The sequence below is a fragment of the Staurois parvus genome, unplaced genomic scaffold (assembly GCF_062004578.1).
Source record: "Staurois parvus isolate SC_StPar_1 unplaced genomic scaffold, SC_StPar_1.0 ptg000321l, whole genome shotgun sequence".
NCBI lineage: Eukaryota > Metazoa > Chordata > Amphibia > Anura > Ranidae > Staurois > Staurois parvus.
Genome location: NW_028318117.1, coordinates 7822704 through 7848646, shown reverse-complemented (window position 1 = coordinate 7848646; position 25943 = coordinate 7822704). Strand labels below are relative to the sequence as shown.

The 25943-nt window shown below is 41.3% G+C and overlaps 1 protein-coding gene across 2 annotated transcripts in view; it reads right to left on the bottom strand.

Moving 5' to 3' along the window:
• Positions 1-25943, bottom strand: part of WSCD1 (WSC domain sialate O sulfotransferase 1) — a 267943-nt gene that overhangs the window by 90732 nt on the left and 151268 nt on the right. For both annotated transcript variants that reach the window (XM_089683784.1, XM_089683785.1), the window contains exon 5: positions 13359-13474. In XM_089683784.1, the coding sequence (XP_089539910.1) occupies positions 13359-13474 (116 nt within the window). The remainder of the gene's footprint in view (positions 1-13358; positions 13475-25943) is intronic.

Below are 25943 nucleotides of genomic sequence, written 5' to 3'. Positions count from 1 at the left end.
CAGTAACAATTCTGTCTGTCCCTGAGTAACAATTCTGTCTGTCCCTGAGTATGAATTCTGTGGCCCTGAGTAAGAATTCTCTGGCACTCAGTAACAATTCTGTCTGTCCCTGAGTATGAATTCTGTGGCCCTGAGTAACAATTGTGTGTCTGTGCAAGTAACAATTCTGTGTCTGTGCAAGTAACAATTTTGTGTCTGTGAGAGTAACAATTCTCTGGCACTCAGTAACAATTCTGTCTGTCCCTGAGTAACAATTCTCTGGCACTCAGTAACAATTCTGTCTGTCCCTGAGTAACAATTCTCTGGCACTCAGTAACAATTCTGTCTGTCCCTGAGTAACAATTCTCTGGCACTCAGTAACAATTCTGTCTGTCCCTGAGTAACAATTCTGTCTGTCCCTGAGAATGAATTCTGTGGCCCTGAGTAAGAATTCTCTGGCACTCAGTAACAATTCTGTCTGTCCCTGAGTAACAATTCTCTGGCACTCAGTAACAATTCTGTCTGTCCCTGAGTAAAAATTCTGTGGCCCTAATAACGTTTCTGTGGCCCTAAGTAACAATTCTCTGGCACTGAGTAACAATTCTGTCTGTCCCTGAGTATGAATTCTGTGGCCCTAACTAGCGTTTCTTTGTCCCTAAATAACGATTCTGTGGCCCTCATTAACAAGTCTGTGTCCCTGAGTAATGGTTCTCTGTCCCTAAGTAACTTCTCTCTGTCCCCAATTCTCGTTTCTGTGGCCCTAACTCTGTCCCTGTCCCTAGTACAGAGCGGTCTGCCTCTGTTCAATGACTGCAGGCAAATGAAGATTTCCAAAATGGCCGCTATATATACCTCGACCATTACACAGTGCTGGCTGGCTGGCTGCTGATTGGCTGATGCGATCACATGTCGTTGAGGAATGCATTATGGGGCAGCGCGCCTTGTCTGCGCGCCTTCCCCGACATCCCCGCTCCGTCGCCGCACATGTCAGCCGCCATTTTCGGAAAAATTTCGATTCGCGCGTCCGAATTAGGCTGTTTTTCGGATTCGGCACGAATCGAAATTTTTCCGATATTCGACTCGAATTCCACTTCGGATACTTCGATTCGCTCATCTCTACTCATAACTAATGGATCTTTCGGTAACATGGAATATGTATTCCTGTCATTAAAAATTTTATAAACTTCAGACATATAGTCTGATTTGTTCAAACCTCCACAATCCCATTCTTATGTGAATATATTTAAGAATATGGTTCTCAAGGCTTTAGAATCAATGAAAATCAGACACCCATATAACCAACAACTGTTGGAAATAGGAATAAAATCCCTCCTGGAATAGAAGGATCTTGTAATTAGATCGGCAGATAAGGGAGAAGGAGTAGTGATTTTGAACAAATGGTTAAAATAAATATAGCTGCTAAATGCCACATTTAGTTTCATGAATTAACACTGCGGTATGGTAGCAACATTATGGTACCATACATGGTAGCATACGGTAATTAATTTTACTGATCATTACTGTATTGCATTAGTGGGAATATGCACCAAAGGAAACTTTTAAATAAAGTGTTTGACTCTGCACTGACTTCCCCGTCACATGATTTTTCAAGGTCAATTGTTATTAGGACAGCTAAGTAACTTGCATTTTCAGAAAAAGTTAAACATGGGGGTTTGCTCTAGGTAGAGGAGAAATACAATAGATTTATATTTTGACAGGCACACATAGGGGAGGTTTACTAAAACAGAAAGGTGCAAAATCTGTAGTAGCTGTGCATGTTAACCAATCAGCTTCTAACTTCAGCTTGCTCAATTAATATTTGACAAAAAACTTGGAGACTGATTGGCTGCTATGCCCCAGATTTTGCACTCTGCAGTTGTAGAAAATCAACCCCAAATTGTACATCTAATATATATATATATATACTGTATATTTATTTATTATATGTGTGTGTGCGTTTTGTGTGCCAGTTTATCTTGTTTCAGTGGATAGAAAACTGTTTTTAAATATACTGTAAGTATGGCTTTATTTTTGATGTGTCCTTCACCTAAACAGCAGTGTACAGAATAGAATAGTTAGAATGTCAGGAAGCAGGGAAATCCTGTACGTAAAAAAAGCTGATTCAGGCTTCCTAATTCCACACATGAATTTCCTACCACAAGACGTTTGAGGAACACTTAAGACGAATAAGTTTATTTAATGATTTTGTATCTCACACACCAGGAAATATTTCTTAGTTTAGTGTGTCTTGCAGCTGTTTGACACAAAGAATAAAAATCAAGGATTCAGCAGTAAGCATCATACAACAGCAGTGGATAAGGGGGAAGGAAGTACCTTTCTAGAAATGTACAAACATAGCCCTGATGCATGAGGTTTCAGCTTTTAGGTGTGGCACCATCCAGCCCTGCTGCCAACAGCCTGTTAAACTCTATGAGAAGCTGCTGTGTCTGGACGGTGCATCATTTAGGGCAGTATGCTCCCGGGGACAAATGCCTGCAACGCACACTTTTTGCATTCTGGGCATTCATCCCTGGGCACATACTGCCTTAAATGTTAGTAGCCCTTGCTGCAGGATATTGCACAGGGAAGAAAACTAATAGAGCGGAAAAGAGCTTACTGCAATATTTTGACAAATGGAATTCCTCCTAACCATGCAATCCTGCAATAAAAATTATAGTTGAATATTAAGACTCGTTCACATGGGCATACTTAAAGTGGTTGCAAAGGCCAAATGTTTTATGAATGAAGGTAAAAACCTTCAGTATGCAGCTTCTCTCAGCCCCCCTAATACTAACCCAAACCTCATCCTGATTCAGCAATGTGCACAAGAGCAGTGGCTGAGACTCAGCAGCAGAGCCATTGGCTCCTGTTGCTGCCAATCACAACAAGTGAGGTGGGAGCAGGGGGCAAGGCCAAGCCATGATGTGTGTGTCTTGGGAGCAGGGGGATTGGGAGCAGGGTTGCCACCTCAATTCCTTTCTAAGAATATTTGTTAAAATTTTGCACCATTAGTGGGCCACAGAAACAGCAAATTTTCGTGCAGCCATCGAATCTGAGTGATCGGGCATGTTGGAAATTTTATGAAAAACAAACAAATTTCTAATCAATGATGGGAGAGTCATGCAAGAAATTTAATCAAAAAATAAATTAGCATGAGCTGTGACCTGGAAAGAAAAGAAAATTCTTGGCCACAAAAATTATTTTCTGTAGCAACATGAGGTGAAATTGAAGCCTTGGCTGGTCGAATTTCGAAATCAATGGTGGCATCGTCAGATTACAAAACACACAAAAGTTCAGCTTTTCTAAAGAATATTAGTTCGGAATTTGATCCATGTATGGTCTGCATTAGTAATTAGACAAGGTATTCTGAGCTGCAGGTGTACAAAATCAGAATTACTTTATGTAAAATAATTGTGAAGTAAACTTGTCACAAACCAGGGTAATTAAGACCAAGCATATAGTGAAAAATGCATAAGCAGAGATTATCATCAGTGAAAAATATGCTAAAATGATCCGGAGATCCAAAAATAAATGCTACTGAAGTTATAGGCAAGTCTCAATTTTTCCTGACAAAGTTGGGCGTAGGCAATCTCTCTCTAACCTCCCAGATCTCTCACTTGCTTAGTGCAGCTGACAATCACCTTAGAGAAATCAAGGACTTTATCTTCTTTAATAAACATGAATCAGAAGAGAGGCCTAGAAAGTGCAGTGGGCCTGTACTGATTACTGCTTACTGAGCTTCACTATGTAGGTGGCTTTTAGTTTAGGAATAAAAGCTTACATTCCATGCAGTCATATTTTTTATTATCAATTTCTCTCTCATTTTTAAGTCCTAAATATACAGTAGATGCTCCAACCATGCAATGAGTAAAAATGTTTGCATATGAATAAAAAATGAATTTTCTTCCTCATTTTTGTATAAAAAATTCCATGCAAATTGACAGGAAATGAAATGTAAAACATATACTTTGATATGCAGCTCCATCACCAGAGAATACTGCATGATTAGCAGATGGTGATATGCATCTTAATAAGAAAGCCACTAAGTGCATCAAACGCTTGAAAAAAAAAAGAAAAAAAACACTTGCTTTTAAAGTGGCTACATGAACAAAGCAGAAAAGTGTGAAAACTAGAAAAACAAAATCATAATAAACAACCTTTCAAAAGATTACTGTATGCAAAGTATGTAAAGTTGGTGACCGGTATAAAGATATATACATGTCAAATGTGCAATATTGATTCTATACTGTTTTTTTTTAGATATCTCCATATATGACAAATAATATCACTAGGCACCAAAACATTAAACTTTTTGGAAGGCAGTTATATTAGAGGGGTGTTTTTCTAACTGATTTCCCAACAAATTAAAGCATATAGACATGTATGGAAGGCTGACTTTTCTTTGAATACTAAAACTGAATTAAACAGAGTTTTCAGTTTGTGGTGTCCAGATATTGTTTAGTTCCACTTTAATATCGTCGTATTCAGTAGGTGGATCCTACAAGCAAGTACATTTTATCAATATGTTTATGAAGATATTTAAATACATTTACAGTAATATATATATATATAAAATATATATATACACACACATATATATATATATAGTTGTTATATATTATCTATCTATCTATCTATCTATCTATCTATCTATCTATCTATCTATCTATCTATCTATCTATCTATCTATCTACCTATCTAAGAACATAGAGGCGCCACTGAGTGTAGACTGTTGATTAATTTATTAAAAAAGCATTGTAAAATTCCACTCATATTTAGTGAAGAAAAAACAGGCACATCTATAGTTTATGTCAGACAGGGGCGGACTGACTCGAGGGCCTGGGGTCAGTAGGGGACCCTATGAGATGCTCCTGGTACCATTTTCATAGGCTTTTTTGAGTTTAGGCAAAGACACAGGGGCCCCATGATCCCCTATTGCCCGAGGCCCCATGAGTTGTCAGTCCACCCCTGGAAAGGACCCATAGGGAAATCTACAAATCAGTGTAAATAATACAATAAAAGTAATCTACAGCAAAGTGAAAGTTATGTCAAGAATTGCTATGAAGTATGCATTAAGTTATACATGCCAGTAAAAGTAACTTTATCTATTTATACACAATAACATGTTCAATAATTTTCTTTTTTCCGTGCTTGTTAAAAATAACATTTTTTTCCCTCAACATTTCCTTTTACAATGTCACATATAATAAGCTACATAATGATCTATGTAACAAGTTCACTTGACTTTTTCAGTTGACATAATGGATGAAGCCAGTAACAGTGACTGTACCTGGTAAATTGCCTCTGTCAGTGGACAACACTAATTAACACATATCACATTTGCACTGCATGAATGAGATTTATGGTGTTGAGATCATTAACTAGCTCTGTTCTATAAACATTTAACTAGAGCACAGCTGCATGTCTCCTGAACTCTGTATTTGATTTTGATATTCTTCAGTCATTCCGTTTGCATGAAAGATGGAACTGTTCAATAAATCAATGACGTTAGCCTATTGAAGGGGTTTTCTGAGCCATAAGCTGAGTAGGTTGCCATTTCTCTGTCATGCATTATATTAATAGCCAATAATTATTACATGATGGCAATGAAAGGCAGTGAAATTGTTTTCTTTGATATTTCAAGATTTTTTTTAAGATCTTTATTTGCTATAGTGATCATGGTCAATTGCTGTCTCACTCCATATTGGACAGTTTTTAAATGGCACATGGCTTAAAGATACTGAAAAGCAGTACTGCACAAATTTGAAGGGCTACTTCTTACCTAGCCTTATGGTCTATCAGCTGCCTTCTTTTCTAAATATATCAGTGTTCACCATCTGTATACATCAAGTAAAGAGGTTTTAATATAGCTTGCCAACAGCTATGCAATGTGTGAGACCAGTAAGGCTACCTCCTAATGACTAAAATCTATCTAGTGTGGTTGCTATAATGTTGAGTACTGTGGCCATATTGCACTGGGATCCGTCCTTCTATTCTCTTGTAAATATATTAAGAAACAGTTTAAGTTTTCACCATCTGTATAGATCAGGCACAGAGTTTTAAACATAGCTTTCCAACAACCATGCAATGTATGAGACCAATAAGACTACCACCTAATGACTAACATCCATGCAGCATAATTGCTATAACATCAAGTACTGTGGATCTACAGCACTGAGATCCCAGCTTCAGTTCTCTAGAAATATTATCTGTAGTTTGGCATCCTCAATGAGCTTGAGAGGGTTTCCTCCCACAAATGAGATCATGCTAGTAGATTCATTGGTCTCTACTTAATTTGCTCTCCAAATGTCATACTGCATATATCATTTAGAGATTGATGCAAATGGTTCCAAGCACTCTGTAATTTGCTGAATAAAATCTCAGGATTATATCCATTGGGGAAAAATAAAACAAAAACAAAAAAAAAACAGAAAGGATGAAAAATGCAGTCATCCAATTATTAGATCTGCCCAGGTTTTCAGTCATCATTCAACTTTTTCGGCTCACATGCCTTGAAAAGATCAGTTTAGAACATCCAGGTCTTTTAATACTGGATATGTGCTTATCCCTAGGTTCACATCTAAGCATTTTCTGCAGTGTTTTGCAAAAATGCAGTACAGTCGATTTAACATAATTTCCTATGGGACATGTTCACATCTGTGCGTTTTGACCCGGTGCATTTTTTAGAAAGAGTCAGTGACTTTTTTGAACGCAAAAAGTTGCATTTTTGGTTCTATAGACTTGCTGCATAAAAGCATTTATTGCGTTTTTGCTGCGTTCTTGACTCATTTTTGCATTTTAAATCTGCCTAGCAACAAGAACAATTTTAAAAAATGTAAAAAAAAAATGCAAAACGCTGCAAAAGCGCAAGTTCAAAACCACAAAATGCAACGCAAAACACAATGTAGAAATGGCTCAAACATAACCTGCATAGGTGTGAACCTAGCCTTAGACAACATCTGAGTGTTCATGAGCACATTTGAGAAAACATAGAGTCTCCTAGGCATTTGCTTCATTTTAGCTCAAGAAGGTCTGATCTATTATTATTTTAGTAGCTAATCTGCCATCCTACCTTTATGCCTCCTGTATACAATATGTAATAACAGAGCCACCCAGAGGTGGATTGACCATTTGAAAACTTGGGCACCGCCCGAGGGCCCGGGGTCAGTAGGAGGCCCCATGAGATGTCCCTGGTACCTTTTTCATAGGCTTTTTTGAGTTTGGGCAAGGACACAGGGGCCCCATGATCCCCTATTGCCCGGGAGCCCCATGAGTTGTCAGTCCGCACCTGGAGCCACCCCAAGTCTTATAAAGTATTATGCCTTGCATATGTTCTCTCAAGTTTTGTATACCAACTGAGAACCAGCAAAGCAAAGGACTCCTAATTTCTTAAATCCATCACACCAAGATAAAAAAAATTACAGTATTGAGAAACAGATTAAAACGGGATTACACACAATGTCATATACATTTTGGAAATGAATTGCAAAAGCATTAAAATGTTTTAATTACAGTTAAAAGAAATTGAGAGTTTTCCTTTAAAAAAAAAAAAAGGCCTAATCCCACCGAATTCACCATCTTAGTATCTGTATTAAAAAAAAAAAAAATCACACTTCAATCTTATATAGCTTTCAACATTATCATTACTTCAAAGAATTGCATAGGCTTTGATATACAGTATATTAATGTTCTGTAATGGGTTTACGTGCTTTTTAATATAGACTTCATACACTCATTATGAGGGTCTTTTGATAACCTTTTACAATGAGGGCTGACAATGAAGGCGAGACAATTATAGTTCTAATCACACAACAAAGTAGATGGTTTAATGCATATGTAAGAAATATATATATAAAACCAATACTGTTCTTACGTGTTAGCAACAGTGAACGTATTCTCACTTTCTTTCAGAGAACTCTTTTCACAGCAGTAGGTCATTATAAGGATATAAAAATAAATATCATACATTTTCTACCACTCAAACAGCAAAGATCATTTTATTCATTTAAACTATTTCAAGATGATTCAATAGCAAGGGAATTCACACTTTTTTTTCTAAACTGCGCTCTTGACAAATCATTGACCAGATGACAGATATATTTCAGAAGGAACCAAGCTTTAAGCAGAGTAATGAATAGTTTTCAATGATCTAGTCTAAATTTAAACTCTGTTCAGAACTTTGTTTTGGTCAGAACCCAGAAAGGCTAGAATTTATGTCAAGTTTCTATTGCTGTCTGAAAAGCAATATTTCTTCTCACTTCCTATGTAGTCAACTGGACTGGAAAAGAACATGGATTTTCCAATGGAGGCAACAAAACACCATCATTTTAAGGCTACCTGTGTCCCTGCTTGAAACACTCCTCTGATTTTGCATCTAGCCACTGTAACAGTGACAGAAAAGTGCAGAGAAAGATAACAAAATCAAACAGAGGATCTCACCTTCTGCTGTTTGAAGACTTTAAAAAGCTTTTGGCTGGATCTCCATTTAAAATTCATAACAAGCATATCTAGGTTTTGTTTGCATGTGTTGGAAATGTTCCTCAGGCTTCTAAAGTGCACATGGGCCAAATATTGGCCAGTATTGTCCGGTTTAATAGAAACTGGCTGACATTTGGCCTCTGCGTACGCCATCCTGTCTGACAGAAGCTGGGCAAGCGGCTGGCATCTGTTGAACAGGCATGCCGCAAAACCAGCATCCAATCAGCATCTGATCAGTGCTGGTGTGCTGGTGGGGGCACAGTCCCCGTCAGAACACAATTGCTCAGTATAGTTAGTACAGCGAGCTCTTCCTGAGCTTTTCAGTTTTTTTCATACAGCCCGCTGGGATGAAAAAAAAAAACTGATAGTGGTGAAGGAAAAATACAAACACAGGAAGTACTAGGGTTTCCAAGGGTGATTGAGTATGTATGTACGTATAACATACCCTACTCAGACCTCAACACTGAAACCTTAGAAATGGAATTGCTCTTCTAGCATAGAGCAACTGACAGCTAATTTTATTGAATTCCCACACATGTATACACACTCTTTTCTATTTGTATTTTTTTCCTTCATTGAGGATATAACGTTTTCAATGGCAATGACAGACAAAAATAATCTTCTGTGAAAAGAAATACATACTATTCCCAGCTTCCAGAGGAATTCAGAGGATGTAAATATTAATATAATGTTAAAGTAACATTAAATGATTTCCATATTCTCCAAAAAAAAAAAACATCTACATCCACTACTTAGTGGCCCTGTAATCTACTTTTCATTAAATTATTTGCCTCCTTTCCATTTCCTTCTCACTTTTGCTTGTTTTGGAACAAGCTGTGCATGTTACTTGTGGTCATGTGCACTGCTCTGCAAACACTGTACACAGTGGCGTATTTAGGTTTTTTGCTGCCCTAGGCAACACAAAAATTGCCCAACCCCCCCCCCCCATAGAGGGAGCCTTACATTGACTAACAACACCCCTGCCTCCCACCCGAGAGAGCCTTGAGAGAAAGACAATCACCTTCACAGCTCCGAACATCCCCGGGAACAAGAGTCAAGATGTGCATACACATGCATACTCATGAAACCCGCAGCCTCTCTCGGAACCCACCAGGTCCCCATGCCGCGTGTGTCAATTTTTCCATCCCTTTTTCTGAGGGGCGGTGCTGCCCCCCCTGAAAAATGCCACCCTAGGCAAATGCCTTGTTTGCCTTGTGGTAAATACACCCCTGATTGTACATCTCATAGTTTACTGTACATAAACCCTAGTTCATCTCAGGAGAGAGCAAGACAGATTGGCTCCTACATATAGTGGGACCATGGAGAAAGAACAAAGCCACCCTCTAACAGAAAGTTAAATCATAGAAGCAAAAAAAGAAATTTTGAGATTTGAAGGAGGCTGAGAACAATAAAAGGTTCTGAGTTAAGAATACATACTTGACTAGATGTTTTTAAATCAGAGTTTAGTGTCACTTTAAATTAGCTGCATAGGTTTCAAATGAATTGCTGAATTTTGCACATCAATATATCTCCTTAGTAAATAAACTCACATATGATGTCTACAGATGTGAAATGATAGTTACAGAATCTTGCTAATTTCAGACAATTGCACATGTACTGCTTGTATACTGTCTGGGAATCACTATAAAAAAAAAGCCAAGCTTGGTAGACGTAGAAGAGCCATTTGTTTGGGTTAGATTTCCATAGCTGATTAACATTTCTTCTCTGAGACTAGATAAGTACTTATAGGCAGCTATATAGTGCTGAATTCATAATTAACTGGATTATTTGTCCAGAAACTAATCTTAAAAACATATGTTTGGTAGTCAAAACCTCAAACTATTGTTCAGATTTCTACGTATTTAAAAAGACATCATAAGGAGCCATTCAAACCTGTTTATTTGATTGGGTTTTTACAGCACTGGATACACTAGCAGCACCTATCACCCTATCCACTGACACATCTCTGAAGACTTTTATTCATACAAGTTAGCTTGCATTTAGTTGTGTTTTACCAAATTCAACACATCAATAAAATATCCTAAAGGAGAAAAGATGGCCAACATTTCAACATTAATTTCAGAGACACTTTAAGTGGCCAAGTTACTAAATTTTGGCTAATCACATTCAATATTCTCAGATAACAACAGAACTTGTGTCATCCAAATTGATTTACAATATAATATATCTTTGCATTTATTATACTGGAAATTTTAAAAGGAATCTGTGCTGAAAGTAATATGTTAACTATTATTTCTGGCATCCTCCAAAAAATGCTTGTCTTGCTGCTGATGACTTGAAACATACATACAGATCAGAACAGTCAGAACTCACAATCCGCATATCTTTTCCAAGTTAGTGAATAAATGTGTAGAATGCTTTAAATCAGTGTGATAACCAGGATGGGAGCCAGCATTTTCAACCATGACAGACTTCCTTTAAAGTGAACATGACCTTTCTATAATGACAACTGTGCTGAAATGCAGGTACCTGCTGTTTCCTGCAGGTAAATGCCCTAATTTTCAAAACAATCCCTTTGACCCTTTGTACGCACCTGGATAGTAGTCCTAAAACTGTACACCGGGCCAGCTTCTGGCCAAATGTAAAGTGTAAGTTCATCTTTTCACAAAAAAAAAATTAAATAAAAAGTGAATTAACACCCTATACCCTCCCCACCCCCTGATCCCCACTGCACTTTCCTCCATGCATGATTAGCTGTCACTGCCCATGCAGCCAGTGCAGTGATCTGGGGATTTAAACACTTTTATTCCTCTTCATTTCTTAGGACTTCTGGGATGAATCAGAGTAATTCCAATTGGTCAAAGTGCCAGTGACAGCTGATTACCCACAGAAGTAAGTGCAGTGGGGACTGGGGGAGAGGGGTAGAGAGGGTGTAGGGTGTTAGTTCACCTTTTCATTTTTTGTGAAAGGTGAACTTACACTGTAAGCTTTGTCCCTATCATAACCAATCTCTGCCCTGTTACATTTAACTGTCAAATGGCAGTGCTTTGGTAAGCAACAGTTTATTTTTAAAACTTTGGATAGCATAAGAAATGGTTAAAGCCTTCAAAAGTTATTTTTTTCTCTCTTTGAATCCTATTTGGGTAATACACCTCAACTTTGGGCTTCAATTCCCCATAAGAAAAGGAAAATCCTATCTTAGACAGTTGTTTCTGGAACAGGTATTCTAACTGGAAGATTTCAACCAGTGACAATTGTAAAAATGTTTATTTCCATTATAGGCTATCTTCTCTTCAGTCCATCATGAATGATGCTGCCAGACTCATCCACCTTACCAACCAATTAGCGTCTGCCACTCCTCTCTGCAAATTCCCCCAATGGCTTCTGCTCTCCCAACAAACTAACTGCTTCCCATCCGTCCTATAGCAGAAATACTGCTACAGGGTGGCACGGGTGCGCAAAATCATGTATATATATGTGATTTTGCATGTCACATGCAGGCTGCGTGCAAGCCCTACCTGCACTACCTTTCGCGGCCACGGCTGTCAATCACCCGGTCCCGCCCAGTAATTACTCGCTGGCACCTCGTGATTTCCGAAGCTCTCCGACGGGGAGGAAGACTATTTTATTTACTAACAGTCCTCCTCCCTGTTAGCCCGGGCACACTGCTCTGTGTGATTACAGTGAAGCACACTGACATGGCCCCCTAGTAAAACACTCCCTGTGCACAGTTAACCCTTTGATCGCCCCTCATGTTAACCCCTTCCTGCCCAGTTTTTTAAAAAAAAATTTAGCACTGATCACTGTATTGGTGTCACTGGGGATGTAAGTGACACCAAGTCAGTTCCCCCCAGTGTCAGAATGTCCGCCGCAGTCCTGCTATAAGTTGCTGATCGCCGCCATTACTAGTAAAAAATAAAATAAAAATTTCCAGTATATATACCGCCATTTGTAAACGCTATAAGTTTCATGTAAACCAATTTACACGTATTGGGATTTTCTTTAGCAAAGACATGCAGCAAAATACATTTTGGTGTAAATTTATGCCAAAATTTGATTTTTAAATTTTTTTTACTGGACATGTTTAATAGCAAAAAGTCAAAAATATAGTTTTTTTCTCAAAATTGTCAGACTTTTTTTTTATAAAAAATAAAAAATGCACAGGCAATCAAATATCACCGAAATAAAGCTCAATTCATTGGAAAAGTGGTTAAATTCAAAATACTAACAACTTACAAAGTCATCCACAACTCGGCCAGCTACATCACTACTCTAGTCTCAAAATACCAACCAAATCATTCTCTTTGTTCCTCCCAAGACCTCCTGCTCTCTAGCTCCCTTGTCACCGCCTCACATGCTCACCTCCAGGACTTCTCCCAAGTCTCTCCCATCCTACAGAATTCCCTACCCCAATCTGTCCAACTGTATCTTACTCTGTCCACATTTAGATGATCCCTGAAAACTTTTCAGACAAACCTTTCCTGCCCCCACCTAATATCTGTACTTTATTTCCTACATCAGCTCATCCACCACAGTTATTACCTTTTGTATCAATTGACCCTCCCTTTTAGATAATGAGTAGCTATAATGAGTAGGGCCCTCTGTTTCCTACTGTATTGAATTGAATTGTAATTGTACCATCTGCCCTCATGTTGTAAAGCACTGCACAAACTGTTGCCGCAATATAAATCCTATATAATAATAATAGTAATAATTTTCTGCCCTATTACAAGGATTACACAAACAAAATGAGACAGTAAATCTCTCCAGCAGAGGCGACTACATTAAAAAAACAGCATTTTTAACCCTTCCGTACTCTATAAAAAAAATTGTTTTTGCTAGAGACACTCCTAGTTAGTGCTAAAATACACAGAGAGAAATATGACATCAGAGAGCATAAAATCAGTCCAATAGGCTATGATATCATAAAATCAGCTTACTTTAGAGGAACAGAATTCTGAACACATTTCTGTGGTTAGATTGAGAATAGAGGCAGGGAATATCTGTGTTCCATTTTCGGGGGTGCTATAACATCCTCTGTAGGTAACATTCATCCCTGCAGAGACAAAAAATGAAGAACAATTGAAAAAGAATGTATATTTATAGACCTTAAAATATTAATAGCGTGTGGCAACTGTTCAAAGTTCAAACTGTTAAAATAAATAACATTGTACCATTGCAGACTTCCCCCCTTTGCAAACTTAAAAAGATTTTTTTTTTTTATTATTTACTTTTTTTATGTTCTTCACACTCCACCATGATCTCTATCTGCATTCTCATGTAGGGAGGCATACTGTATGTGTACACCTATATTACCTGAAGCCTCCTGGAATATCCACGTCAGATATTAAAGGGGGCATCACTTCCACATAGCAGCCAGAGCAGAGAGGACCTGGCAGGAAATCATCAGGGGGCTAGCTGCAAGAACCCAGAAGAGACAGCTTCTGATGAGGAAAATGACTGTGCAGGATGTGGGGTGCCACTGTGGAATGACGGATTGCAGTAGAACAACACTAGATTGTTAATATTTGCTGCTTTCAGTTTCCCATTTTCTGCAACACTGGCTTTAAGAGCATTAAAATAAGTAGAAGAACATGTATAATGGTGAGAGCATGATTAAAATGGTATTATGTTGGTAACTGATAAGGTAAGGTGAAAAACATGGTACTTGGATTATTTTATATGGTTAGCACATGCTACCCTATTTGGTATATTAGTTCTTCGTTTTTCACATTCCTCAAATCTGTATGCAGACCCACCTGTCCAGCAAAAGTGCCTGTGTTCTTTATTATTTTTTTAGAACAAAGGTTTAAAGTAGAACTGAAGGCAAAACTTTATTTTTTTTTAATTTTGGACAGCATATGAAAGGGTTTTAACCCCTGCAAGATTTTTTCTATCTCTGTCTCATTGGGGATACAGTATTTCTCTTCACTTCCTGTTCCCTAGCCAAAATAGGAAGGAAGAGGAAATCCCTTCACAGTGAGGGAAATCTATGGTAGTCAACAGGGTTGCTAGAACTATTGTCCTTATTACAACATTTACCATCTATTTCTGTTCTGGTGACTACTCAAAATTGGAATTTTTTTTTGAGGACATGACTTTAAACAATGTAAACAAGTCTTGTAAGAACTTACTGTATACTAGAGCATAGCATAATTTGTTTTCAGAAAGCAATCAAATTCACATGGAATCATTTCTATATGCTGGGCAAAATAGAAACCAGTTTCTACCCCTATACTGGTTAGCTCATAAAAAAACTTAAAAAGCCTCCTTTATGTTGACCAAATTCTGCATCCAGGAGACACAGCTGATTGATCCAGTGCAGATATACGGGTTTCAGAGTACACAGCCACGCACCAGCCAATAGGAAGTGTTATAAATGACCTAGGCAGTGATGTGGACACATTAAGAAGGACCTTTTTACACTGCAATAAAAAGGTAAAACTTGGGATTCATCACATTGTAGACAATAAGTATGAGGGGTCTTCAAAGATTTTCTGCAATTCTATCCATATACACTATATTGCCAAAAGTATTGGGTGTATAAAATCAAGCACCTAGGCATGCAGACTCCTTCTACAAACATTTGTGAAAGAATGGGTCGTTCTCAGGAGCTCAGTGAATTCCAGTGTGGTACTGTGATAGGTTGCCATCTGTGCAATAAGTCCATCCGTGAAATTTCCTTGCTACTAAATATTCCACAGTCAACTGTTAGTGGTATTATAACAAAGTGGAAGCAACTGGGAACAACAGCAACTCAGCCACAAAGTGGTAGACCATGTAAAATGACAGAGTGGGGTCAGTGCAAGCTGAAGCGCACAATGCGCAGAAGTTGCCAACTGTCTGCAGAGTCAATAGCTAAAGACCTCCAAACTTTGTGTGGCCTTCAAATTAGCAAAACAACAGTGTGTAGAGAGTTTCACGGAATGGGTTTCCATGGCCGAGCAGCTGCATCCAAGCTTTACATTACCAAGTGCAATGCAAAGCGTCGGATGCAGTGGTGTAAAGCACACTGCCACTGGACTCTAGAGCAGTGGAGACGTTCTCTGGAGTGACAAAACATGCTTCTCTGTCTGACAATCTGATTTATGTTTCTGGGTTTGGCGGTTGCCAGGAGAATGGTACTTGCCAAACTGCATCTTGCCAAGTGTACAGTTTGGTGGAGGTGGGGATTATGGCGTGGAGCTGTTTTTCAGGGGTTGGGCTTGGCCCCTTAATTCCAGTGAAGGGAACTCTAAAGGCGTCAGCATACAAAGACAATTTCACGCTCCCGACTTTAAGGGAACAGTTTGGGGATGGCCCCTTCCTGTTCCAACTTGACTTCACACCAGTGCACAAAGCAAGGCCCATAAAGACATGGATGAGCGAGTTTGGGGTAGAGGAACTTGACTGGTCTGCACAGAGTCCTAATCTCAACCCGACAGAACACCTTTGGGATGGATGGATTAGAGGGGAGACTGAGAGCCAGGCTCTCTTGTCTGACATCAGTGCCTGTCCTCACAAATGCGCTTCTAGAAGAATGGTCAAACATTCCCATAGACACACTCCTAAACCTAGTGAACAGCCTTTCCAAAAGAGTTGAAGCTGTTATAGCTGCAAAGGGTGGGCCAACTCAATATTGAATCATATGGACTAAGACTAGGATGCCATTAAAGTTCATGTGCATGTAAAGGCAGGCGTCCCAATATTTTTGGCAATATATTGTATGTTTTAAAAAGTGCAGAAACTTTTTGAATAACTTCCGATATTTAAATTAGTTATTTCTTTAAAAAGTAACCTAGAACTTAGAGGGGGTGGTTGATGCCAAAGGTCAGTTTTAATAATAATGGTGCAATTAATATTAAAAACAATATAAAGTAATATTTTAATGAGATCCTGTTACCAAGTTAAAAACTACAAGTAAAAGAAATTTTAGATATTTAAAATTTCTACTTGCAGTGTTTTTCAATTTTTTTTACATGCAATGTGACTTTGAGCGTGGTAAAAAAATGTCACTACTCCAGGAAAAGTAAATTTCCTGGCACAGACAACCTCCCTCATTGCACATCATAGCCTTTCCTCTCCAAGGAGTGTTTAATAACACTCTGTGCTGGCCCAGCTCTTCCACCTCTTCCTTCCCCTCACCACATCATTTTTTATGTAGGTTTCAGGGCAGGAGTACAGGGCAGGGATTACTATAGAATGTCACTTGAGACCCAGCTTTCAGTCTGCTAGGACTGCTCATATAACATCCATGATGTTTTAGTGCTTTTGGATATCTACACAAACAAGGTTTCTACAGGTAAATAACATGCATACAATAAATTAGGCCTCATGCACACTGGGCGTTACAAAAGCACTGGTAGCATTAGTTGTAGAAAGTTGCATTAAAAATGCAAAAAAATTTTCTGCATTTTTTATTGTTTTTGCATTAGAGTTTAGCGGCATTTTGCTGTGTTTTTCCACGTTATCTTTTTTTTGTGTTTTTTAGTACAAAATGCTCAAAAACGCCGGTTTGCCACATTTGCCATGTTTACCAGCGTTTGAGCATTTTTACAGCTACAAAAACTCCTTCTGAAACCCACTAGTTCTGGTGGTTTTTTTCCTGCCAGAAAACGCCCCTGCCAAAAACCGCTAATTAACCACTTGCCCTCCAGAGGATTTACTCCCCTTCCTGACCAGGCCATTTTTCGCTCTGCATTAATTTAACTGACAATTGCCCAAATTTTTGTCCTTTTTTCCCACAAATAGAGCTCTCTTTTGGTGGTATCTGATCACCTCTGCGGTTTTTATTTTTTGCGCTATAAACAAAAAAAGACCAACAATTAAAAAAAAAAAAAAAATATGTTTGAATTTTGCTTTAAAACATATCCAGTAAAGAAAAAAAAATTAAATCAAATTTCGTCATAAATTTAGGCCAAAATGTATTCTGCTACATTCTTACCCAATATGTGTAAATGAATTGGTTTACGTGAAAGTTAGTGTCTACAAATGGTGGTATATATATTGGATTTTTTTTATGCTATCAATGGCAGCGATCAGCAACCATTGATCGTTGCACTGCAAAGGGCATTCTGACACTGGAGGGGGAGCTAACTGTCACTTACTTCCCCAGTGACACTAATACAGTGATCAGTGCTAATAAAAAGCAGTGACACTGTACTAATGACACTGGGCAGGAAGGGGTTAACATCTGGGGCGATCAAAGGGTTAATTGTGTGTTGTGTGTGTTTCACATTATATGCTGTTTTATTATGTAAGCATGGTGCTTTGTATTGCTCTGCTATGGAGAGCAATACAAAGCAGCATGCTGGTGCTGACATATGGACCTCTTCCCTGTCAATGTTCCTCGGCAATCGCTGGGTGCTGGCGGGGAATCTCTAGACGGGACCCGGTGATCGACAGCTATAGCCACCAATGGCGGCATGGGTAAGGCGACGCGTGCCCCCCTACCTGGAATTACAAAATCATATATATATATATATAAAAACACATACATACATATACACACACGTGATTTTGCGCAGCAGTAGTTCTGCTATAGGGCGGTTGGGAAGCGGTTAAAGCCTTTGTATAACATGCTGGGGAGTTTACTGGCTGTAGAAAAGAACACCAGAAGCCAAAAACAGCAGCTGTAAAAACGCACAGTGCCTGAGGCCTACAATGCACATATATTCTTATAAGAAGATTTCTGTTGAAATAAATGGTCTAACAGGTTCTCTTTAAACAGGTCAGCAAACTGACACAAGTTAAAGAGTTAAAATGAACAATTCCAAAAACTTATGGTGTAAATATGGAAATTTGCAAAGATTTTCTTTCATAGAGTGAAATTCTACTTGCCAGCCTGGAGATTATAGTATAAGTATATTCATATTTAGACAAGTAAAAATGAATAGCATTAAAAAAGCTGATACTGATACATAAGGTTTTCAAGCCTAAGAAAACAATAACATCAAAGCTGTATATAAACATAGAACCAGCAAACACAAATTCTCCTACGCTTGGGGATGGACTCGATGCAAGCTACAACCACAAGAATGTCCTGGAACATGCACACCTTGCTGCCCTCAAATAGACCGGGGGAATCCAAATATACTGAATGAGGAAAGAACAAACAGAGGGCGCACAGGCCTAGTGCATTACCATAAAAAATGTTTAATAAAAAATAAAGTAGGTGTTGTACTCACAAACGACACTATGGCTCTGAGGAAGAGGCAAGTCCTTGAAACGTGTCAACCTATTGGATGTCTAAACTCCCTAGTGCGGACTGTTACTCAGCGCAGTGTTGACCCAGCTGTTCTTTATGATGTGCCTTGACTATATTGTCATTTTTGAGTACAACACCTACTTTATATTTTATTAAACATTGTTTACGGTAATGCACTAGACCTGTGTATATAAACATGTTTCATCAATATTATTAGGAAATAATATTGTACGTATATCAAACACAACAAAATTTTTCGAAGCCAACCTGCGTTAGTTTCTACATTTCTGGGAAGAATGCCAATAGTTTATGTCAATCCTGATGCTCATAATCTCAGCATATGTACCTGAAGTAAATAATTTTAGCTGATCTTCTGTAACAAACCACAGTTCTCTTCTGCAAGACAATGTAAGACGTCAGAGAAAGACCCAAGGGCTTGCTACATGTTTCCATCCCAGTAACAATGCCCTTAGGGAAACACATGGCATTAAAATAATAATGTAAAAAAAATGCTGTCATTCAGTTGTAAGTTGTTTGCCTTTTTTACTTTTTTTGCCTTTGGGTGCAGGACTGGCCTCATTAGCAATTAAAGCAAGCTTTTTATTGTGATATATCATCACAGGTTCAAATGCCATCTGCTGTCAAAATAAGCAGAAAAATAAACACTGATTCCCCTCACCCTACTTTCTATATTGATTTTTCTTCTGATGTGCATTAAGGCAGAAAATATTTGAGCTTCAAAGAAACAAAGCATTAACCATTTTAATGCTTGGCTTGTACTAGAATGGGAAATAGACCGATTTTACAGAAAACCGTATATTTGACATAGGAAAAGTTCTACAATATTTCTATTTTTACAACAAGCTGCCAGTTTTGGCAGTAAATATTTTTTCAGATTGTACAGGCTAGGAAACCATGGCAGGAAATAATTCAACAGTTTTAGAAAGGGCTACTGACAGCTAATTTGTGCCTGCTCAGACAAGCTAGTTCATAATGCCTCTGCAGGACACGAGTCATCACATGGACACCTGATGTAGAATGACAGCATCCAGGATAGTTAGAACCCTGATTGTTAATAAGCAATGTTCCATAGACTGGGGAGACAGGCGCTGTCAATCTACTGACCATCTAGAGTCCTGACATGTCAATGACAACACAAACTCTCATACATTCGTATTACCATTGCAATGAAGTCCTTTTTTAAGCCATAAAACTAGTAGATAAATTAAACTTATTTTTCTAAAATGTAATTTAACCACTTCAAGTCCGAACCAGGGGCGGACTGACCATTTGGAAACTCGGGCACTGCCCGAGGGCCCGGGGTCAGTAGGGGGCCCCTTGACATGCCCCTGGTACCTTTTTCATAGGCTTTTTTGAGTGTTGGTAAGGACACAGGGGCCCCATGATCTCCTATTGCCCGGGGGCACCATGAGTTGTCAGTCCGCCCCTGGTCCGAACACTTTTACCCCCTTCCTGCCCAGGCAAATTTTCAGCTTTCAGTGCTATCAGACTTTGAATGACAGTTGCGCGGTCATGCAACACTGTACCCATATACATTTTTTTGCATTTTTTTTGAGACAGATAAAACTTTATTTTGGTGGTATTTATTCACCACTGGGATTTTTTTTTTTTGCTATATAAATGAAAAATTCCAAACATTTTGAAAAAAAAAAAGTGTTTTTCTTATAAAATTTTGCAAATAAATAATCTTTCTTCATAAATCTTGTCCAAAATGTATTCAGCTATCTTTTTAGTAAAAAAAACAAAAAAAACAAATTAGTTTATGTGGCAAATTAGTTTATGGACAATTTGGACTCTAAATTGAGAGGTACCTAACGCGACTCGCAGGAAAAAGAGCACCTGGCTGTCAGGGACTGCTTGAACCGCTTCCAATAAAATTCACCTACTAGGTGACAGTGACCAGAAATACTGACACTGCACTTCTTCTTAGGGGTGGGGGGGGGGGCATTGGGACAAAATGCTAATGCAGGCAGCGAATGGGAATGATCCTGCTAACACTGCATTTTTGGGGACTCTAAGGGACACTGGTATAGTTTTGTTTGTGATCAATATATTGATCTAAACAAACACTATACTGGGCAGCACAGTGGCTAAAGGGATAACACTTCCGCCTGGCAGTACAAGGGTTGTTGGTTCGAATCCCAACAACGGCACCACCTGCATGTTCTCCCTGTGCCTGCGTGGGTTTCCTCCGGGTACTCCGGTTTTCTCCCACACTCCAAAGACATACTGATAGGTTAATTGGCTCCTGTCTAAATTAGCCCTTGTATATGTATGTATGAATGTGAATTAAGGACCTTAGATTGTATGCTTCTTGAGGGTTAGGGACTGATGTGAATGTACAATATATGTAAAGCACTGTGTAAATTGATGGCGCTATATAAGTACCTGTAATAACTAGAGATGAGCGAATCGAACATGACGAAGTGGAATTCGTTTCGAAGATTAGGAAAAATTCGATTCGCGCCGAATCCGAAAATTAGCAAACTTCGGATGCACGAATCGAATTTTCCCAAAAATGGCGGCGACATGTGTGGCGACGGAGCGGGGATCTCTGGGAATGCGCGCAGACAAGGTGCGCTGACCCATAATGCATTCATTCATGACATGTGATCGCATTAGCCAATCAGCAGCCAGCCAGCCAGCACTGTGTAATGGTGGAGCTATAAATCGCGGCCATCTTAGAATTCTCCATTAGCCTCCGGTCATTCAAGAGAGACAGACCTGTCTGTATTAGGGACAGAGTTAGGGCCACAGAGACTTTAGGGCCACAGAATCGTTACTCAGGGACACAGAATCGTTACTCAGGGACACAGAATCGTTACTCAGGGACAGACACAGAATTGTTACTCAGGGACACAGAATTGTTACTCAGGGACACAGAATTGTTACTCAGGGACACAGAATTGTTACTGAGGGACACAGAATCGTTACTGAGGGACACAGAATCGTTACTCAGGGACACAAAATCGTTACTCAGGGACACAGAATTGTTACTGGGGGACACAGAATCGTTACTGAGGGACACAGAATTGTTACTCAGGGACACAGAATTGTTACTCAGGGACACAGAATCGTTACTCAGGGACACAGAATCGTTACTCAGGGACACAGAATTGTTACTCAGGGACAGACACAGAATTGTTACTCAGGGACACAGAATCTTTACTCAGGGACACAGAATCGTTACTCAGGGACACAGAATCGTTACTCAGGGACACAGAATTGTTACTCAGGGACACAGAATCGTTACTCAGAGACAGACACAGAATTGTTACTCAGGGACACAGAATCGTTACTCAGAGACAGACACAGAATTGTTACTCAGGGACACAGAATCGTTACTCAGGGACACAGAATCGTTACTCAGGGACAGACACAGAATTGTTACTCAGGGACACAGAATCGTTACTCAGGGACACAGAATCGTTACTCAGGGACACAGAATCGTTACTGAGGGACACAGAATCGTTACTCAGGGACACAGAATCGTTACTCAGGGACACAGAATCGTTACTCAGGGACACAGAATCGTTACTCAGGGACACAGAATTGTTACTGAGGGACACAGAATCGTTACTCAGGGACACAGAATCGTTACTCAGGGACACAGAATTGTTACTCAGGGACACAGAATTGTTACTCAGGGACACAGAATCGTTACTCAGGGACACAGAATTGTTACTCAGGGACACAGAATCGTTACTTTCTGCTTCACAACCACTATTGTACGTTCAAAGAGTTAAATCCTGTTTTATGTTTGGGGTGCTTATTGAATTAAAGAGTATGTCAGACAACACGCAGAGGAGTGGCAGAGGAGGCAATGTTTCAGGAGCGAGCAGACGTGGCAGCAGAGGAAGGGGTCGAGGCAGCACTAGTCGCAGCCAGAGGCCAGTGCTCCCGGTGTCATCCAGCGGTCGTGTCTCCACCGACAACCCTGCCGTCATCGATTGGTTGACTCGGTCGTCTTCCTCTTCCCAGGTCACCTCTGACACCTACAGCCAACGGTCGGTGGGTACGTCAGACACAACCGTTAGTTGGCATGGCCCGGGAGCAAGCCCACTGAAATCACGTGTCCTCTACCTGCCCCTATCCTTTGGTGTTCCCTCACCAAGCGAAGTATCGCATGCTGTGGGCTCAGCCCCACTGTACAGTGAGGAAGAGCTAACAGAGGGCGGTCAGGAACGGGGGGAGACATCCGCCTCTTCAGCAGTCAGGCGAAGAAGTACTGGCGAGGAGAGTGGCTCGGTAGCCGGTCTAGAGACAGGTCTGTCTCCTGACCCACACGCAGCCGAGGGGGCTAGTAGTGATGCGGAGACCCTAATTGATGATGATGAGGCTGATCGCACTTGGCAGCCTCGTCGTCATCAGGCTATTGCTTCCGCATCATCAGGAGAAGAGGGTGCCAGCTTGCCAGCGAGCAAAACAGTCGGTGGGTTGCCCAGGAGGCAGCAGGGTCGCAGCAGGGTCAGTGGAGGCAAACGGCCACGGAGTAGAGCACCAGCTCCACTGCAGCCTACCACCACGGCCAGTAGTGGTGCCGGTGTGCACGGAGGAAGTAGCAGTCAGCCAGTGAGGAGTAGCGGGGGCAAAGTTTCCTACTCGGCGGTGTGGCAATTTTTCGTCAAGCCACCCGAGGAAGTAAACGTAGCCGTATGTCGACTATGTGGCCAGAAAGTCAAGCGTGGCCAGGGGGCCCATGTTGGGACTACAGCGTTGCGGCAGCATATGCAGCGTCGCCATTCGGTGGCCTGGGAAAACCGTGATAAAGATACGGCGGTTCTGCCTGCCCCAGCCCCCGCTCCATCACCCGCTCCGTTACTTGCTCCGTCACCCGACGTCAATCGCCCTCTATCAGCCAGTCAAGGCTCCAACACCTCTGCTGAGGGGAGTTGTCGCTCGTTGGCATCTTCCGCTCGTTCAGATGCTCCTTCTCCTGCTACTCCTCTTCACGGATTCCGTCAGCAGTCTTTCTTGGAATCCGTTTCCAAGAGACAACAGTTTGCGAGCACGCACCCGACGGTGCAGAAGCTGAACGTCCTCCTGTCCAGGTTGCTGGTGCTGCAGTCCCTCCCTTTCCAAGTGGTGGACTCAGCACCTTTCCGAGAAATGATGGCTTGTGCCGAGCCGCGGTGGAGAGTGCCAAGCCGGCATTTCTTCGCCAAAAAGGCAGTGCCAGCCCTGCATTCACATGTAGAAGAGATGGTGGGCCAGTCTTTGAGCATGTCGGTCTCTGCCAAAGTGCACGGCAGCGCCGACGTGTGGAGCTGTAACTACGGTCAGGGACAGTACATGTCATTTACGGCCCACTGGGTGAACGTGGTGCCGGCACAGCCGCACCAGCAACTTGGACAGGTCACGCCGCTTTTGCCTCCACGTTTGCACGTCCTTGGTCCAGAAAAGATGTCCGCCTCTACCACCTCTTCTTCCGCCGTGTCCTCAGCCGCCACCCCCGTGCCAAGTCCCATTACCCGACCGGCATATCACATGTGCAGGGCGCAACGGTGTCATGCTGTGCTGCACCTGGTATGCCTTGGCGAACGTAGTCACACAGGGGAGGAACTTCTGAGTGTAATGAACAGAGAAATCGACAGATGGCTGTCTCCGCGCAAACTGAAAATCGGAACCATGTTGACCGACAACGGAAAGAACATGGTGTCTGCTCTGCGTCAAGGAAGGTTGTGCCATGCACCATGCATGGCTCACGTGTTCAATCTGGTTGTCAAGCGGTTCCTAAAATCCACCATCCCACTGCAAGACATCCTTAAAATGTCACGTAAACTTTGCATGCATTTCAGCCATTCCTACACCGCAAAGCACACCCTCCTTGAGCTGCAGCGGCAGAACGGAATTCCACAGCATCGCATGATCTGCGACGTTGCAACAAGGTGGAATTCAACCCTACATATGTTAGACCGCCTTTACGAACAGCGAAAGGCCATCACCGATTTCCTGATGTTACAAGCGGATAAAGGTACTCCCCTGTGTAACTTCGATGTCAGCCATTGGCAGCTCATGCGTGACACCTGCCGCTTGCTCAGGCCCTTTGAGGAGGCCACGCTATTCGTGAGTCGGCAGGACTATGGGATGAACGACATCATTCCTCTGTTTCACGTCCTGGAACAAATGCTGCTAACAATGGCTGGTCAGGGTGCGGTAGACGTGGCGCACAGATCTCAACGCCACATGACCCCTGTGGGGGCAGGACAGGAAGAAGAGGAGGAGGTAGAGGAGGACATTGGTGCTCAGGAATTATTGAGTGAAATGGGTGGTTTTTCCACTCAGCGGACAGGAGTGGAGGAGCAGGAGCATCTGGTAGAGGAGGAGACAGAGGACCCAGACGCACCGTGGCAGTATGCTGTGGAGATGGAGGCAGGGAGTCCCTCACATTCCTTGGCACAAATGGCCCATAGCATGCTCGGTTGCTTGCGTAGCGACAGCCGAATAATAACCATCAGACAGAGGGATGACTTTTGGCTGTCCACCTTGTTGGACCCTTGCTACCATTCAAAAATGGTGGAATTTTTCACACCTGCTGAGAGGGAGGCCAAAATAAAGTACTATAAAAACCACCTATGTAGTCAGTTGGTCTCTGCCTTTCTGCACCAACGTCCATCCTCAGACACTGTGGGCCCTGTGCGCTCGCGTTCCGCTGCCATGGCAGCAGGGGAGGGGTGGGGTGGTAGGAGCAGTGGCAGCTCCACCAGCAGCGGCTGCCTCAGTCTGCAGTCGATGATGAGTAGCTTTCTTCACCAGCGCAGTGAGGAAACTACTAACCAGCCGCAGCAGCAGCAGCATCAGGTGGACCTGGAGCAGGATCTCAAACAACAGGCTCGGGCCTACTTGGACAGCACCCTGCCAACCGAGGTAGACAATCCCCTTGACTACTGGGCAACGAAACTTGACCTTTGGCCCCAACTAGCTGAATTTGCCCTTGAAAGGCTGTCATGCCCGGCCAGTAGCGTGGCATCGGAGCGCGTGTTTAGTGCGGCAGGGGGTATTGTAACTCCGCGGAGGACACGACTGTCCACCCAAAGTGTGGAGAGACTCACGTTTGTGAAAATGAATCAGGCGTGGATTAGTCTGGATTTCAAACCACCAGTTCCTGACACAACTGACTAAATCCGCCATGAATCATGCCCCAAACATGTTATTATTTTTAACATAGGCCTCTGTATGGCCTTCAATTTAAGCTGCTTACGCTTCGCCACTCTGCCATGGGCCCCTGTACCGCCTCCTCTTGCTGCTGCCAGGTCCAGAGTGTGTCATGGATCCCTGTACGGCCTCCCATTGCTGCTGACTTCATCGCCAGACTCTG